The sequence below is a fragment of the Oncorhynchus nerka genome, linkage group LG1 (genome assembly GCF_034236695.1).
Source record: "Oncorhynchus nerka isolate Pitt River linkage group LG1, Oner_Uvic_2.0, whole genome shotgun sequence".
NCBI classification, from domain to species: Eukaryota; Metazoa; Chordata; class Actinopteri; order Salmoniformes; family Salmonidae; genus Oncorhynchus; species Oncorhynchus nerka.
This window is the reverse complement of record NC_088396.1, coordinates 59,274,008-59,292,363: the sequence shown is the minus strand read 5'-3', so window position 1 is coordinate 59,292,363 and position 18,356 is coordinate 59,274,008. Positions and strand designations below refer to the sequence as shown.

Sequence of the window (18,356 nt, the reverse complement as noted above, 5' to 3'; positions counted from 1 at the left end):
CTGCTCTTTAATTATTTCTTACTGTTATTTTTTACTTATCTATTTTTTACTTAACACTTATTTTTTCTTAAAACTGCATTGTTGGTTAACGGCTTGTAAGTACGCAATTCACTGTTCAGCAAATAATAAAATGTGGTTTGATATGATTTGAATTGGAGAAAATGTACCTTTTCTTTCTATCAGTAACTCAGGGATAAACAGAAAGGCAGAGCTAAGAGTTTGTCAGAAAATGGACCTGACAGGGTCATACACAGGACCAAGCAGGAGCAGGACCTCAGCATTTTTACTTTTTATTACAAATGGAGAAACATGAAGATGTTCAATACTGTTTTCAAGACAGAAACTCTTCTTGCAGAAAGGCTTTTCTATCGACATCTATCCACATAACACTGTACATCTTCTTCTCATTGATTTCAGCAGTAACAGTATTTTTGAACCTACTGGTGATCATCTCCATCTCTCACTTCAAGCAGCTCCACACTACAACCAACCTGCTCATCCTCTCTCTGGCTGTGTCAGATCTCCTGGTGGGACTGATTGTGATACCAGTAGTGACTGTAGCAATATTGGAACCATGCTGGGGTTTTGGGGAACATTTCTGTGCGTTTCATTTCTACATTTCTTTTTTATGTGCTTCTTTATCACTTGGCAATTTGGTCTTGATATCTATTGACCGCTATGTTGCTGTGTGTGATCCCTTATTGTACCACTCTAAAATAACAACAACAAGAATCACGTGTTGTATATCCGTTACCTGGTGTTGTTGTATCATATACGATGCTGTTACATGTTTGAAAGAATGTTTTATTGTTGAAGGAATAACATGGGTTAATAGAATTTACATTGTAATTACAATGGTTGTCCCGTGCTCTATTATTATAACACTTTACATGAAAATCTTTGTGGTGGCCAGATCACAGGCCAGAAAGGTATTTTCAAAAGAGGCTGCCAGTGTGTCTGGTGTTAAAACTGTACAGGCAAATAAGTCTGAGAGAAAAGCAGCAAAAACTCTTGTCTATTGTTGTTTTCAACTATTTCATTTGTTGGATTCCATCTCTATTTATTTACCATTTTTACTCTTTTTTAATTGACATTTTCTCATCATATTTCATCATTTTTCTGCCACTTGTTAATTCCTTAATTAATCCAATAATTTATGCATTATTTTATCCATGGTTCAAAGTGACAGCTAAACTTTTATTACATTTGAAGATAAGACGTTCATAATTCCTATAATTTTATTCCCTAGGTTGGCAAACATAGGTTTGATATAGTTTTGATCTACAGCTGTTGTATTTATTTATTTCATATAGCAATGCACTGACATTACTTATCTCAGTGTTGTCATCATAGATACAAGTGGTGTTGATAGTGAATGATTTGTCTGGATTGGAATGGAATGACTTGGAGAAGGCATAAGAAGGAATAAGCTTGTTTTATAAAAGACATTGTAGTCATTGTGGATTGTGTTCTCCAAATACCTAAGGCTGTGGTTGTGCCATGTTACTTAATGATAAATAGTATGTAAGTGTTCTAATATAACATTCTGAGGACGTCATGAGTCATTCTATATGTTGTTTAACATCTCCCTCTAGTGGCTCAATTGTGACACAACGTCTTCATCAAGTGCAGTAAAGTTGAAATGTATAATACTCCATGATATCAGATAACGTCCAGGTCTAAATAATTGCTGTATTGTGTAAGTAGTTGAAAATGTAAGAATATGCAATTATGGGTAACACTTTATAATACCATTCAGTAATAAACCATTTGAAAGGCATTTACAGTTTACTCACCATTTAATATTAAGGCCTCATTTGTGAAATGTTATTCAGCTATGTTTTCACACATTTATAAATAACTACTACAGTATATACATGAATTATTCAACACAACAGAGCATAAGGAAATACATTGAACATTTTATTCCAAAAACAAACTGTGCTGAAGGAAGTAACGTGTTTGTCTGAAAACTATAACATTAGTGTTTGTTAGCCTTGAGAATCTAAAACAAAGTGTCGATTGCAGACACTCATTAGAGTACTTCATAGACTGCTTACAGGGTAATAGAATCAATATCTAAATACATCATTTAACTGAACATTATATTTAAAGGGTTACAACCTTTAATACACTACAAGTGAAGGTGTATTACACCCATTGGGCCAACACTGGTTGAATCAATGTTTTTTTTTTAATCCAACATAGAGTTGACATTGAATTCATGTCTGTGCCCAGTGGGCAGGGATTCATTTCAGTATGTGCTGTGGCCATAGGATGGTGATTGGTCAAGGGTAATTTCAGTGTAGGAAAGGATGAAACAACGTCTGTAGAACCAGTAAGTACAGATAGTAGTATATATCCCCTCACACAGTCCCCGCAGCCAGACAACTTTCCCATGTCTTCTGGAGGGAAATGCTGTAGGAATGCTCAACCGGTGTCGCTCATTAAGCCGACAGAAACTTTCAACCAGTTCTCCATATTAAGCAGCGAGTCGGAGTCAGAGGCCGAGCCTTCTCTGGTCTCTCCTCCTCCCGTTACAGGATCTGAGACGCCGAAGCCTCTGACTATTAGCTCTGACAAATTGAAAACCCTAATCATTGGCAACTCCATTACCCGCAGTATTATACTTAAAACGAATCATCCAGCAATCATACACTGTTTACCAGGGGGCAGGGCTTCCGACGTTAAGGCTAATCTGTTTACCAGGGGGCAGGGCTACCGACGTTAAGGCTAATCTGTTTACCAGGGGGCAGGGCTACCGACGTTAAGGCTAATCTGAAGATGGTGCTGGCTACAGCTAAAACTGGCGAGTGTAGAGAGTATAGGGATATTGTTATCGGCACCAACGATGTTAGGATGAAACAGTCAGAGGTCACCAAGCGCAACATAGCTTCAGCGTGTAAATCAGCTAGAAAGATGTGTCGGCATCGTGTAATTGTCTCTGGCCCCCTCCCAGTTAGGGGGAGTGATGAGCTCTACTGTCACGTCCTGACCTAAGTTCCTTTTTTTTATATCCTTCCTGTTTGGCCCTGTCCGGGGGTGTCCTCGGATGGGGCCACAGTGTCTCCTGGCCCCTCCTGTCTCAGCCTCCAGTATTTATGCTGCAGTAGTTTATGTGTCGGGGGGCTAGGGTCAGTTTATTATATCTGGAGTACTTCTCCTGTCCTATTCGGTGTCCTGTGTGAATCTAAGTGTGCGTTCTCTAATTCTCTCCTTCTCTTTCTTTTCTCTCTCGGAGGACCTGAGCCCTAGGACCATGCCCCAGGACTACCTGACATGATGACTCCTTGCTGTCCCCAGTCCACCTGGCCGTGCTGCTGCTCCAGTTTCAACTGTTCTGCCTTATTATTATTCGACCATGCTGGTCATTTATGAACATTTGAACATCTTGGCCATGTTCTGTTATAATCTCCACCCGGCACAGCCAGAAGAGGACAGGCCACCCCACATAGCCTGGTTCCTCTCTAGGTTTCTTCCTAGGTTTTGGCCTTTCTAGGGAGTTTTTCCTAGCCACCGTGCTTCTACACCTGCATTGCTTGCTGTTTGGGGTTTTAGGCTGGGTTTCTGTACAGCACTTTGAGATATCAGCTGATGTACGAAGGGCTATATAAATACATTTGATTTGATATGATATGATTTTTAGTTCTCTATTTTGATTTGGTCAGGGCGTGAGTTGGGGTGGGCATTCTATGTTTTGTTCTATGTTTTGTGTTTCTGTGTTTGGCCTGGTATGGTTCTCAATCAGAGGCAGCTGTCTATCGTTGTCTCTGATTGAGAACCATACTTAGGTAGCCTGTTCCCACCTGTGTTTGAGGGTAGTTGTTTCCTGTTTTGTGTTGTGTCAACTGAAAGGACTGTTTCAATTTTCGTTGTTTCACTTTTGTTATTTTGGATTCAGTGTTCAGTTGTAATACATTTAACATGGACACGTACCACACTGTACTTTGGTTCGATCTTTCATATTCCTGTTCCTCAGATTAAGAAGATCGTAACATCTATAGCAGAGTCTCACAACTCAATCGCTGGTTGAAAACAGTTTTCTGCCCCTCTCAAAAGATAGAATTTGTAGATAATTGGCCCTCTTTCTGGGACTCATCCACAAACAGGAACAAGCCTGGCCTGTTGAGGAGTGATGGACTCCATCCTAGCTGGAGGGGTGCTCTCATCTTATCTACGAACATGGACTGGGCTCTAACTCCCCTAGCTCCACAATGAGATAGGGTGCAAGCCAGGCAGCAGGCTGTTAGCCAGCCTGCCAGCTTAGTGGAGTCTGCCACAAGCACAGTCAGTGTAGTCAGTTCAGCTATCCCCATTGAGACCGTGTCTGTGCCTCGACATAGGTTGGGCAAAACTAAACATGGCGGTGTTCGCCTTAACAATCTCTCTGGAATAAAGACCTCCTCCATTCCTGCCATTATTGAAAGAGATTGTAATACCTCACATCTCAAAATAGGTCGACTTAATGTTAGATCCCTCACTTCAAAGGCAGTTATAGTCAATTAACTTATCACTGATCATAATATTGATGTGATTGGCCTGACTGAAACATGGCTTAAGCCTGACGAATTTACTGTGTTAAATGAGGCCTCACCTCCTGGTTACACTAGTGACCATATCCCCTGCGCGTCCCGCAAGAGCGGAGGTGTTGCTAACATTTATGATGGTAAAACCAAACTTTTTGTCTTTTGATCTTCTAGTCATGAACTCTACGCAGCCTACTCAATCACTTTTTATAGCTACTGTTTACATATATAGCGTTCCTCGCTGAGTTCCCTGAATTCCTATCGGACCTTGTAGTCATGGCAGATAATATTCAAATTTTTGGTGACTTTAATGTTCACATGGAAAAATCCCCAGACCAACTTCAAAAGTATTTCGGAGTCATAGTCGACTCAGTGGGTTTTGTCCAACATGTCTCCGGAACTACTCACTGCCATAGTCACACTCTGGACCTAGTTTTGTCCCGTGGAATAAATGTTGTGGATCTTAATTTAGACTGAAAAGCAGTGCCGAACACCTATGAATGGCAGGTCTTACCCTTCGTAACGATGTGTAGGCCCTGCTGTGCCATCTATGCCCACCAGAAACATTCTCAGCACCACCATGATGGCAACACAGATGTTAAGGAGTCAGTCAAGCACACCTTCTATGTTGACAATGGTCTCCAAAGTCTACCCATGGGGGCCGAAGCAAAGTCCCTGGTGGACAGGCTACAAAGCTGCCTCTTGGCCGGGGGGTTGAATGGGCCAGTAACATTACCTCTGGGGAACACCGTCCTCCAGAAGGGAGGTCAAAGAGCATTGAGCTATGGCTCTAACAGACCACCATCCACAAGAACCAACTTTGGGCCTGAGCTGTTATCCAGATACCCTCGGCTACAAACATCGACCTGTCCAGAGAATCATAAAACACGGGACGAGATGTTAAAAACTGTCCATTGTGCCAATAGATGGAATGCACTCGCATGAGATTTGCCGTGATGTTGACAGAGTGGCATGGGAGGTTTATTTCGTAGACTGGGGTAAGATCATCCTCATCCTCAGTAGTGTGCCTTCGAATCAGTGGGTGTTTCGGCCTTTAATCACTAAACACCCTCATCAAAGGTGGCCAGCTAAAGGGTGATCAAGCCTTAGCTTGTGTCCCATGCCCAATTAAGATGTCCCACGGGACTATGCAAGGCAGGGGCGTCCTCTTCCCTGAGCCAGCCATACAGCTGACCGCATACCTCATATGCCCTCCTCAAGTTGGAGGGATCTGAATTGGGTTCTCAGGTGGGGGTGGGGGGTCATGAAGTTATAGCCCAGCAAGGGTCCTTCCGTTTGATCCAGATCCACTGGCTGCCTCTTTCAGCTGCTTGAGAAACTGCTCTGACGGTCTGCCACAGAGCCTGTCCATGGATTCCAAGTTCTTTCAGCAACCTGATGATGGAAGAAGCCACGAATCCTCTGCATCCCACTTCAACTGGCCAGACTTTTGCATTCCAGCCACGCTGAGTGGCGTCTGCTGCCAACTCTGTGTAACGCAGTTTCATACGCTCGTAGGCCTCTTCAACAGAGTTTTCTCACGGGACTGTGAGCTCTATGATGTACACAGCCTTTCGTGAAGGGGACCAGAGTACCATGTCTGGCCTAAGGTTGGTAGAAGCAATCTCAGGTGGAAAAATGAGTTGCTGGCCAATATCGACAAGCATCTTCCAGTCCCGGGCCATGGCTAGGTGTCCAGTTTCTGGCTTTGTAGGAGGATACTTGGGCCTTTTCTGTCCCTCCCGGATGAATGTTGTTGTTTTGACGGGATTGCTTGTTTTTGGAGGTAATGAATTGGTTGCACTCCTCTTGGTCTCAAGTGCTGCAGCCAGGCTCTTGAGGACCTGATTGTGCCTCCAGGTGTAGCGGCCTTGTGAGAGGCTGGTCTTGCAACCTGTCATTATATGCCTGAGAGTCGCTGGAGCTGGGCAGAGGGGGTAGGTCGAGTCCTCGCCATACCATTGATGTAGATTTTTTGGTGATGGAAGCACATCATAAACAGCTCTTATGATGAAGCTGATGTTGCTTGCCTCCATTTGCCAAAGCTCACTCCAGTTGATCTTTCTCCTCTCCAGGCCTTCCCACCGCGTCCATTGCCCTTGTTTAGCCAGAGAGACAGCCTTTGCACTTCTTGCAGTCTCCTCCTGTCTGCGCACCTCCTCGACCACCAGCTTCTTGCGTTCAGATGTTGTTGCCTTATGGAACGTTGGTTTGCTTGCTGCCAGGCCAAAGCCTCCTCTTCCATGCTGGATATTCCCCACAATGTCTTGGTGTTTCAGGGCTGATGTTGCTTGCTGCACAGCCTTGGATGATGTCCATTTCCGTCCAGTTTGTAGGGGAGGTGCAGCCTTGCTAATGGTCTGGTCTTTGGAGTCCTTCAATGTCATCTGAAGTCTTACTTTAGAGCACTTGTACTCTTCCGTTAGACTTGTAAGAGGTAGTTCAAGGACCCCTTTGCCATAGAGGCCGATGTTACTCAGGCATCGTGGGACACCCAGCCATTTCTTCACGTATGAGGTAATGGTTCGCTCCATCTTCTCCACTGTTGTTATTGGGACCTCATAGACGGTGAGTGGCCACATTACCCGGGGAAGAAGTCCAAACTGTAGGCACCAAAGCTTGAGCCTCCCAGGCAGTAGGGTCTTGTTGATGTTCTCAAGACCGTCGGCGATGTCCTGCCTTACTTGCTGCACTTGATCTTTATCCCGGAGGCTTTCGTTGTAGCATCTACCCAGGATCTTGATGGGTTGCTCAGACACCGTTGGTATCGGGTCATCTACAATGCAGAACCTCACATCTTTAAGCTGTCCCTTGACTATGGATATGCTTCGAGATTTGCTTGGCTTGATTTTCATCCGGGCCCACTTGATGTTATCTTGCAGTTTTGCAAGTAGCCGCCTGGTGCATGCTGCAGTGGTGGTCAGTGTAGTCATGTCATCCATGTATGTTCGGATAGGTGGGAGACGGAGCCCTTCCTTAGTTCTCTCACCGCCGACCACCCATCTCGATACCCTGATGATGACTTCCATGGCCATAGTGAAGGCCAGAGGAGAAATTGTACAGCCTGCCATTATGCCTACTTCCAAGCGCTGCCATGTTGTTGTGAAGTCAGGTGTTGTGAAACACTATTGCAGGTCTTGGAAATAGGCCTTTACCAGTGTAGTGATGGGTTCTGGTACGTGGAAAATGTTGAAGGATTCCCAGAGGAGTTCATGGGGAACTGAGCCAAAGGCATTGGCCAGGTCGAGGAAGATGACATAGAGGTCTCTCTTGTCCTTCTTAGCTGTTTGGATCTGGTGCCAAATCATACTAGTATGTTCCAGGCAACCAGAGAAACCAGGAATGCCTGCTTTCTGTACAGATGTATCAATGTACTTGTTCCTTTCCAGATAAGTGGACAGCCTCTGTGCTATTATACTGAAAAAAGATCTTCCCTTCGACGTTGAGAAGGGAGATTGGTCGGAATTGACTGATGTCTGTCGCATCCTTCTCTTTCGGGATTAGCACACCACCAGCCCTTCGCCATGCCTTTGGTATTATTTCCTTCTGCCACACTATCCTCATGAGCCTCCAAAGAAAGCGTAGAACATCCGGGGCGTTCTTGTAGAGCTTGTATGGTACTCCATTAGGCCCAGGAGCAGAGGCCGCTCTTGCTCTTCGGACAACGTTCTCTACTTCCCTCCATTTTGGAGGGTCAGTGTCCAGATTGAATTCTGGTGGTTGAATAGGTGGGATGTCATGTGGGATGACTATCTGCTCATGCCTTTTCATGTCCTGGTGGACCTTTTCCAGATGTTCTTCCAGTTCAGGCTTTGGAGTTTTTAGGAGAAGAGGAACCAACCTTCAGGGGCATTTACAGAGTTTACAAGAGACACCTGTTGGTGGAAAACGAGTTGCATAGATGTTATGAAATTGGCATCAAAATGTTGGAAATCTGATATCCCCCTAGCTGATCATTATCTGTGGCCAGCTCTGATCGTAGTGTAGGCCTCATGAAACAGACAGGGAGAGTGAGCTGGTTCTTAGTGGTCGGCGAACCCTCAACCTTCTGGCCCGTAGCCCTGAGTGGCATCGTCATCGCCACAAAAGCATCCTGAAGTGGCAAAGTCTATACCCACATTTTTAGGGTTGCTACAGTTATTGTTATTTGTGGTCGCAGACATTATTTTGGATACATTTTTAAGTACAAAGGGAGGGTCATGAAAAGATTCAGTGTAAATTGTTAACTTTCCCTAATTACTTGAGATGCTTTTGAGATCATTGATTGATACAACTGAACTAGAAATCACATTTCTCAGTCACATTTTCTTCTGAGAAAACACCACCACAGAAATGGAAAACAACATCAAGGGACGATTGGGTCAGATTACAGTGTGGTTGTTAAGATGTCTGACAAATAGTATTTGTCCCCATGATGTAACTGAGACAAAGTCTACCTCAACTTGAAGAAGTATGGTTAAAGGTTGTAACCCCTTAAACTTAATGAATGAAATGAAGTATTTACATATTGGTTCCATTACCCTGTAAGCAGTCTATGAACTGCTCTAATGGGTGACTGCAATCCACACTTTGGGTTTGGTAGTCACTGCCAACAAACACGGATGTTATCATATTCAGACAAAACACATTACATCCTTCAGCACACTACTACAAGTTTGACTGATTTGGAATAAAATGTTCAACATTGTCACATTCTGACCTTTATTTCCTTTTTTTTGTATTTATTTAGTATGGTCAGGGCGTGAGTTGGGGTGGGCAGTCTATGTTTGTTTTTCTATGATTTGTGGATTTGTATGCTTCGGCCTAGTATGGTTCTCAATCAGAGGCAGGTGTCATTAGTTGTCTCTGATTGAGAATCATACTTAGGTAGCCTGGGATTGTCTATGTTAGTTGCTTGTGTTCAGCACAGGTCTCATTTATAGCTTCACGGTCGTTATTTGTTTATTGTTTTTGTATAGTTTCTATTCAGTGTTCGGTGCTTTCTTTTATTAAATATTCATCATGAACACAGACCACGCCGCATTTTGGTCCTCCGATCCTTCTCGCCTCTTCAGATGAAGAGGAGGACGACCGTGACAACCATATCTCCTTTAGTTAACATCCTCTGTGCTGTGTGCTTATCGTTTACCATTGATTTGTTCTAGATTATTTTGAGACCTTAAGTAGAATCAGGATTGGAATGTCCTCCAATGGCATGTCCATATTTTTGTGATAAACTGTTCAAAACATTTATAAAGTATTAGAAAGTGTGTATAGTCCTCACTTTAGATTCGGGGCTGCAAAATGACTTTTAAGTTAACTCATTAAACATCTTATGAATTATCTTATGAATCATTATTACAGACTATAAAAGTTGTTAATTAATGTGTGAATAACCAGCTAACTTAAACAAATGGGGGAGTAATGATACATGAATGATGAATGAACTATTTACTAATCCATTATACATTCTTTATTACAAAGTGTTGCTATTAAATGTTTACAGTCGCTATATTAATTCTGACTCCACAGCCTCTGAGAGAGCTGCTATGGCGTGACCCCTGACCTGGCAGTAATGAGAGTGGTGGTGGTGTTGTCTGCTGTGGTCTCCTGTGCTGTTGTGCTTAATCATTCATGCATATTGTAGTTATTTATACATGTGAGAATCCCAGGCTGACTAAAATTTAACAAATGTGGGAGGAATGATTAATGTATTGTGAACAACCTGTAAATGACTTACAAAGTTTTTATTACTTAACATTATAGTGTTACCCTTAATTGCATATTCTTGCATTTTACCCTCAACTACTTACACAATACACCAGTGTGATAGACTTGGATGTTATCTGATATCATGGAGTATTGTGCATTTCAACTTTACTCCACTTGATGAAGACGCTGTGTCACAATTGAGCCACTAGAGGGAGGTGTTTAACAACATATAGAACGACTCATGACGTCCTCAGAATGTACAATTAGAATACTTGCATACTATTTATCATTGAATAACATGGAAAAACAACAGACTTATGCCTTCTTCAAATCCTTCAAATCCAATCCAGCATGTTCCAGTTCCCGCCAATATCCAACAACTTTGCACAGCCATTGAAGAGGAGTAGGACAACATTCAACAGCCTTTAAAAACCAAACATTTTATTTAACTAGGCAAGTCAGTTAAGAACTAATTCTTATTTACAATGACGGCCTACACCTGCCAAACCCGGACGATGCTGGGCCAATTGTGCGCCGCCCTATGGGACTCCCAGTTTTTGATACAGCCTGGATTCAAATCATAGGCCTAGAATTCATTTAAATTGACTGATTTCCATATGACTGTATTCAGTAAAATCGTGCATTTATATTTTTGTTCAGAATGGAATAAGTAAAGTTATTCCTCTGTCACAGATTGTGATTGATGATGCCTTCCTCTGGCTACTGTACATACTGAAAGCAATACCTGTCCTCTGTTTCACTCTGCAGGAAAATGTTTAAAGAAATGTTGCTCTTTATTCTTTACTTTGGATATGAGGTTAAATGTTTAATATGAGGCGACATTATAAGTATTCATACCCCTTCACTTTTCCCACTTTTTGTTACGTCAGACATTCTAAAACTGCTTAAGTTATTTTTTACCGCTCATCAATCTACACACAATACCCGACAAACAGGTTTTTTGAAAAAAAATAAAAAAACAGATACCTCATTTACATAAGTATTCAGACCCTTTGCTATGCGACTCAAAATTGAGCTAAAGCGCATCCTGTTTCCATTGATCATCCTTGAGATATTAATACAACTTGATTGATTTTGGCTCCTGAATGGCAGAGCGGTCTAAGGCACTGCATCTGGTTCAAATCAGGCTGTATCACAACTGGCCGTGATTGGAAGTCCCTTAGGACGGCGCACGACTGGCAAAGCGTCGTCTGGGTTTGGCCGATGTAGGCCATCATTTGTAAATCATTTATTTTTAACTGACTTTCTGAGTTAAAATGTTTTTTTTGTTGTTGTTGAGAAAGGCACATACCTCTCTATATAAAGTCCCACAACTGACAGTGCATGTCAGAGCAGTAACCAAGCCATGAGGTCAAAGGAATTGTCTGTAGAGCTCCGAGACAGAATTGTGCAGAAGCACCGATCTGGGGAAGGGTCAAAAAAATGTCAAGAACAGTGGACTCCATCAATCTTAAATGGAAGAAGTTTGGAACCACAAAGACTCTTCCTAGCAGCCCGGGCTGGCAGCCCGGCCAAACTGAGCAATTGGGGAGAAGGGCCTTGGTCATGGAGGTGACCAAGAACACGAGAGAGTTCCTCTTTGGAGATGGGAGAATCTTCCAGAAGGATAAATCTCTGCAGCGCTCCAACAATAAAGATTTTATTGTAGAGTCGCCAGTTGGAAACCACGCCACAGTAGAAGGCACATGACAGCCTTGGAGTTTGCCTAAAGGACTCTCAGACCATGGAAAAACAAGACTCTTTGGCCTGAATGCCAAGTGTCACGTCTGGAGGAAACCTGGCACCATCCCTACGGTGAAGCATGGTGGTGGTGCATCATGCTGTGGGGATGTTTATCAGCAGCAGGGAATGAGAGACTAGTCCGGATTGAGGGAAAGATGAACGGAGCAAAGTACAGAGAGATCCTTGAAGTACTGATAGCTCTGAGCAGGTTCTCAGACTGGGTCGAAAGTTCATCTTCCAACAGAACAACGACCCTAACACACAGCCAAGACAACGCAGGATTGGCTTCGGGACAAGTCTCAATGTTTTTGTGGCCCGGACTTAAACCCGATCGAAGATCTCTGGAGAGACCTGAAAATAGCTGTGCAGCAACACTCCCCACCCAACCTGACAGAGCTTGAGAGGATCTGCAGAGAAGAATGGGCCAAACTCCCCAAATATAGGTGTGCCAAGCTTGAAGCGTCATACCCTGGAATCACTGGCAAATGTGCTTCAACAAGGTACTGAGTAAAGGATCTGAATTCTTATGACTCTCCAGAGAGTGGTGTGGTCTGCCCAACGATCATCAAGGACATCAACCACCCGATCCACGCCCTGTTCACCCCGCTGTCATTCAGAAGGCGAGGTCTGTACAGGTGCATCAAAGCTGGCACTCAAGGCCCTCATACTGTTAAATAGCCAGCACAAGCAGACGACCACCCAGTTATTCAACCCTACACCTTAGAGTATGCTGCCCTATGTACATAGACATGGAATCCCTGGTCACTTTAATAATGGAACACTAGTCAATTTAATGTTTACATACTGCTTTACTCATCTAATATGTGTATATATATGTATTGTATTGTATATCAATACCACTCAGAGATTGCTTAACAAAATATTTATCTTTTTTAATTCCATTCTTTTACTTTTATTTATTTGTGTGTGTGTGTGTGTGTGTGTGTGTGTGTGTGTGTGTGTGTGTGTGTGTGTGTGTGTGTGTGTGTGTGTGTGTGTGTGTGTGTGTGTGTGTGTGTGTGTGTGTGTGTGTGTGTGTGTGTGTGTGTGTGTGTGTGTGTGTGTGTGTGTGTGTGTGTGTGTGTGTGTGTGTGTGTGTGTGTGTGTGTGTATTGTGAATTGTTAGATTCTACTGCACTGTTGGAGCTTGGAACTCAAGTAATTTGCTTCAGCTGCAACATCTGCTGAATATTTGTATGTGACCAATAAAATATGATTTTGATTTGGTAGTGTATTAAAGGTAGTAACCCTTTAAATGTAATGTTCAGTTAATTTATGTATTTAGATACTGGTTCCCTTCCCCTGTAAGCAGTCTGAACTGCTCTTAGTCTGTGCCACTCGGACATTGCTCATCCATATATTAAAATATTCTTAATTCCAGTCCTTTACTTAGATTTATGTGTATTAGGTATCTGGTAAATTGTTACATATTTCTTCACTGTTGGAACTAGGTGCATAAAACTCTCACTACATCTGCAATAACATCGGCTAAACAAAAGCTTTTGACAAGTTTTTATTTTATTTCTACTGAGTGACATAAAACTCTCACTACATCTGCAATCAGAAAGAAGAAACAAGAATGCCATAATTTTCAGCCAAACACATTACTTCCTTCAGCACTCTACTACAAGTGTGACTGTTTTGGAATAAAATGTTCAATATATTTCCTTTATCGTCCTCTGTGTTGTTTGCTTATTGTTTAACCATTGATATGTTCCAGGTCAATTTGAGATCTTAAGGAGCATCAGGTACTGCTGGAATATCTACCAATAGCATGTCCATCTTTATGTGATAAATTACACTGGTGTAATGGTTTTCTAATGGAGAAGGAGAGTCGGACCAAACTGCAGCGTGTAGATTTCGAGCCATGTTTAATAAAACAACGTAACACGAATCAAAATATAAACTCAACAAAACAATAAACGTAATGAAAACCGAAACAGCCTAAACTGGTGCAAACTAACACAGACTCAGGACATCAAGACACTAAGGACAATCACCCACAATACAACCAAAGAATATGGCTGCCTAAATATGGTTCCCAATCAGAGACAACGGTAAACACCTGCCTCTGATTGAGAACCACTTCAGACAGCCATAGACTCTCCCAGAACACCCCACTAAGCTACAATCCCACTAAGCTACACACCACATACAAAAACCCATGTCACACCCTGGCCTGACCAAAACATAAAGAAAAACACAAAATACTTCGACCAGGGCGTGACAACTGGTCACTGCTCAAAACATTTAGAGAGAATAGTCTTCGCTTTAGATTAGGGAAAAACTACTTTACTGAGTATTAAATGGTTAAAATACATTTTCACATCTTTGGAATGATCTTATGAATCATTATGTACTATAAAAGTTGTTTATAATTATGTGAATTACCAGTTTATTTAAATATCAGATTAATGACATAAATTATGAATAAACAATTTACTGATCCATTATAAATTATTTATTGTGAAACCCACTCTTTATATTCATTCAGAGTAAACAGCATCTGAGAGAGCTGCTCTGGTGTGACCCCTGACCTGGCAGCAGAGATGTAGTGAGAGTAGTGGTATTGTTCATACTGTCACGACGGCTCCTCTGCAGTGCAGGGGCGGTTCCTCCTGCAGGCAGAGGAGGGTCGTTAGTGATTGGAGTCTGGCAAAAACCAAAAGAGATCGGACCCCTCCCCCAGTAACCGGCCCAGATCCAGAGCCACATCTATGGGCTCTAGGACTAACTATTGACTGAGGAGTGCAGGAAGAAACTGCCACAACGGAAAGTGACCAGCAGGGGGAGCCAAACGAACAGGCTCTGATAGGTTGGTTCTTGTTTTATTTCCAGTTCTATGTGAAACCTGAGGAGGAGTGGCATGAACAGCTCTACCAAACCGACGCCCCAACGGAAGAAGACTTATGGGCATCAGTACTGAGGGACTTAACATTGGACTGAGTCCTACATAATTCTGAGTATACTGCAAGAGAAGCACAATGAGATAAAATGAATTGAACTCCCAAGCGCCCCCCCGCCCCAAACTGGGTCTCTAAGGGAGTATAAAAGGAGAGATCAGTACCTAAGGTACGATCCTCATACCATTATGATTTGAACATCATAGAGAATCATCTGGTAAGGTAAATTACTTTTTACTATACTCTGTTTGTATTGACTATTTTTGACATCAAGGCACGAGCACAGTTTTGACTGGTAATCTTAAGAATTGTGTTGTGCACTGGAAGCTCACACCACTTATAAGAGTAAGAGGACAAGGTTGTGTAAGAGAGAACTTCACCCCTCAACAGAGCGAGGCCTAGAAGAACTCTTGGGAGCACCGGTTCCATCTTTGGTGTGCGAGGGACAATTGCAGTTTGGCAAGATTGAAAAAGCCCAGGAAGCCATAAGCCTCGTAGTAGCCAAGGGTCAACAAAAAAAGTCCATATCTAAGCAGCAGGCAGTGAAAAGTGTAACCTATGAAATTTGGAATAAATAAGAGATTAAAATATTGTAGACAGCAGAGGCTGCTGATATTACTCTTATAAAGACCAGTTTCGGGAAGGTAAATATATGGTTATTTGCTTTGATTAAGAGTTTGTAGAAACTGTTTAAGCTGATTATATTTGCAATATTTTCTGGCATAGTATAGCGCATTAAGGATTGATTGAGCATTATTGTTGTATTGAGAAACTGTAGAACCATTGAATTGTAATAACGTGTATAAGACAAAAAACAGAGTAAAAGCTTGAAACTTTGACAACTAGGCCAGATTAACGATATGGAGAGCAAACGCCTTTGACACTCTCACGGAACAGAAAGTGACCCTGGTTGTAGGTTAAAGTGATTGCACTAAAGAATATTTCATTGTGTGGACAATAATATATTTTTAGGAGAGTCAAAACATATACCAATACTAGTTTCCAAGTGACTACTAGCTGACGAGCATAATAACTAACAGAAGATTAGTTATTAGGTATTGATATATAAGAGAAAAAGACTCAAGGTAAGGGTGTATAGGAAGAATCTATAAACTTAGCATACTAAGAAGAGTACATTTATCCAAGGCCCCATACTAGACCGGGAGATAAAGGGATTGACAACGTGAACGAAGGAACAAACCCAACTCACGCAAAGGGCCATTACGAATAAATAGAAGGGTTGGTAGGGCCGCACGGCTAGGCCCTTGTTACACCGAAGTGACTAAAATCCTAAAGTACTCTGCCCAGCCAGAGGACAGGATAGAGGCTTTTGCTGCAGGCGAAGTCAGCACCGTGACAAGTCACCTGGGCTCAGGGTATTTAAACTGCTTTACTAATCATTCTCTCTCTCTCTCTCTCTAGTTAGTAAATGTGGCCTTAATATTAAATGGTGAGCAGACTGTAAATTCCTTGTTCATTTGAACTTTACTTTACTTGATGAAGACGTTGTGCCACAATTGAGCCACTAGAGGGAGATGTTAAACAACATATAGCATGAGTCATGACGTCCCCTGAATGTTATATTAGAACACTTACATACTATTTATCATTAAGTAACATGGAACAACCACAGCCTAAGCTATTTGGAGTACACAATCCACAATGACTACAATGTCTTTTATAAAACAAGCTTATGCATTCTTATAACTTCTCCAATTCATTCCAATCCAATCCAGACAATCATTCTGTATCAACACCACATGTATCAATCATGACAACACTGAGATAAGTCATGTCGGTGTATTGTAACATGAAATAATTACAACGATTGTTGAACAAAACTATATCAAACCTATGTTTGCCGAACTAGGAAATCATATTATAGGAACTATAATCGTCTTATCTTCAAAGTTAAAATAAGTTTGGCTGTCACTTTGATCCATGGATAAAAGAAAGCATGCATTATTGGATTAATTAAGGAATTAACAAATGCCAGATAACTAGTGAAATATGATATTAAATGATCACCTATAACAGAAAAAACAAAGTAAATAAATAGAGATGGAATCCAAGAAAGGAGATAGGTGAAAACAACAATAACTAGAGTTTTTGCTGCTTTTCTCTCAGACTTATTTGCATGTACAGTTTGAACACCAGACTCACTGTCAGCCTCTTTTGAAAATACCTTTCTGGCCTGTGATCTGGCCACCACAAAGATGTTCAAATAAAGTGTTATAATAATAGAGCACGGGACAAACATTATAATTACAATGTACATTATATTAACCCATGTTATTCCTTCAACAATAACACATTCTGTTAAACACCTACTGGGTGTCTGTACATGTACAAAGTTTTGTATAATAACAGCATCGTATATGATACAACAACACCAGGTAATGGATATACAACAGATAGTTCCTGTTACTGTTATTTTAGAGTGGTACAATAAGGGATCACACACAGCAACATAGCGGTCAATAGATATCAAGACCAAATTACCCAGCGATAAAGAAGTACATAAAAAAGTAATGTAGAATTGAAACACGCAGAAATATTCCCCAAAACCCCAGCATGGTTCCATTATTGTTAAAGTCGCTACTGGTATCACAATCAGTCCCACCAGGAGATCTGACACAGCCAGAGAGAAGATGAGCAGGTTGGTTGTAGTGTGGAGCTGCTTGAAGTGAGAGATGGAGATGATCACCAGTAGGTTCAAAAATACTGTAACTGCTGAAATCAATGAGAAGAAGATGTACAGTGTTATGTAGATAGATGTCGATAGAAAAGCCTTTCTGCAAGAAGAGTTTCTGTCTTGAAAACAGTATTGAACATCTTCATGTTTCTCCATTTGTATTAAAAAGTAAAAATGCTGAGGTCCTGCTCCTGCTTGGTCCTGTGTGTGACCCTGTCAGGTCCATCTTCTGACAAACTCTTAGCTCTGCCTTTCTGTTTATCCCTGAGTTACTGATAGAAAGAAAAGGTACAAATCAAATCAAACCACATTTTATTCTTTGCTGAACAGTGAATTGCGTACTTACAAGCCGTTAACCAACAATGCAGAAAAAATAAGTGTTAAGTGAAAAATAGATAAGTAAAAAATAACAGTAAGAAATAATTAAAGAGCAGCAGTAAAATAACAATAGCTAGGCTATATACAGGGGGAAACGGTACAGAGTCAATGTGGAGGCTATATACAGGGGGTACCGGTACAGAGTCAATGTGCGGGGCACTGGTTAGTCGAGGTAAGTGAGGTAATATGTACATGTAGGTCGAGTTAAAGTGACTATGCATAGATAATAAACAGAGAGTAGCAGCAGAGTAAAAGAGGCGGGGGGCAATGCAAATTACCATTTGATAAGTTGTTCAGCAGTCTTATGGCTTCAGGGGTAGAAGCTGTTTAGAAGCCTCTTGGACCAAGACTTGGGGCTCCGGTACTGCTTGCCATGCAGTGGTAGAGAGAACAGTCTAGGACCTGGGTGGCTGGGGTATT

General features: G+C 41.8%; 2 protein-coding genes across 2 annotated transcripts; one reads left to right on the top strand and one right to left on the bottom strand.

Annotated features, from left to right (window-relative positions):
• The first annotated feature begins 236 nt into the window (after positions 1 to 236).
• LOC135571815 (trace amine-associated receptor 13c-like) lies at positions 237 to 1,227 on the top strand. Its single transcript, XM_065018816.1, has 2 exons — positions 237 to 741; positions 914 to 1,227. The coding sequence occupies exons 1-2, from the start codon at positions 300 to 302 to the stop codon at positions 1,225 to 1,227; spliced, it is 756 nt and encodes a 251-aa protein (XP_064874888.1). The 5' UTR covers positions 237 to 299.
• A 15,524-nt stretch (positions 1,228 to 16,751) lies between these two features.
• On the bottom strand, positions 16,752 to 17,772 carry LOC135573667 (trace amine-associated receptor 6-like). Its single transcript, XM_065023168.1, has one exon. It carries the CDS (start codon positions 17,712 to 17,714, stop codon positions 16,752 to 16,754), a length of 963 nt encoding a protein of 320 aa, XP_064879240.1. The 5' UTR covers positions 17,715 to 17,772.
• Between the last annotated feature and the right edge of the window lie 584 nt (positions 17,773 to 18,356).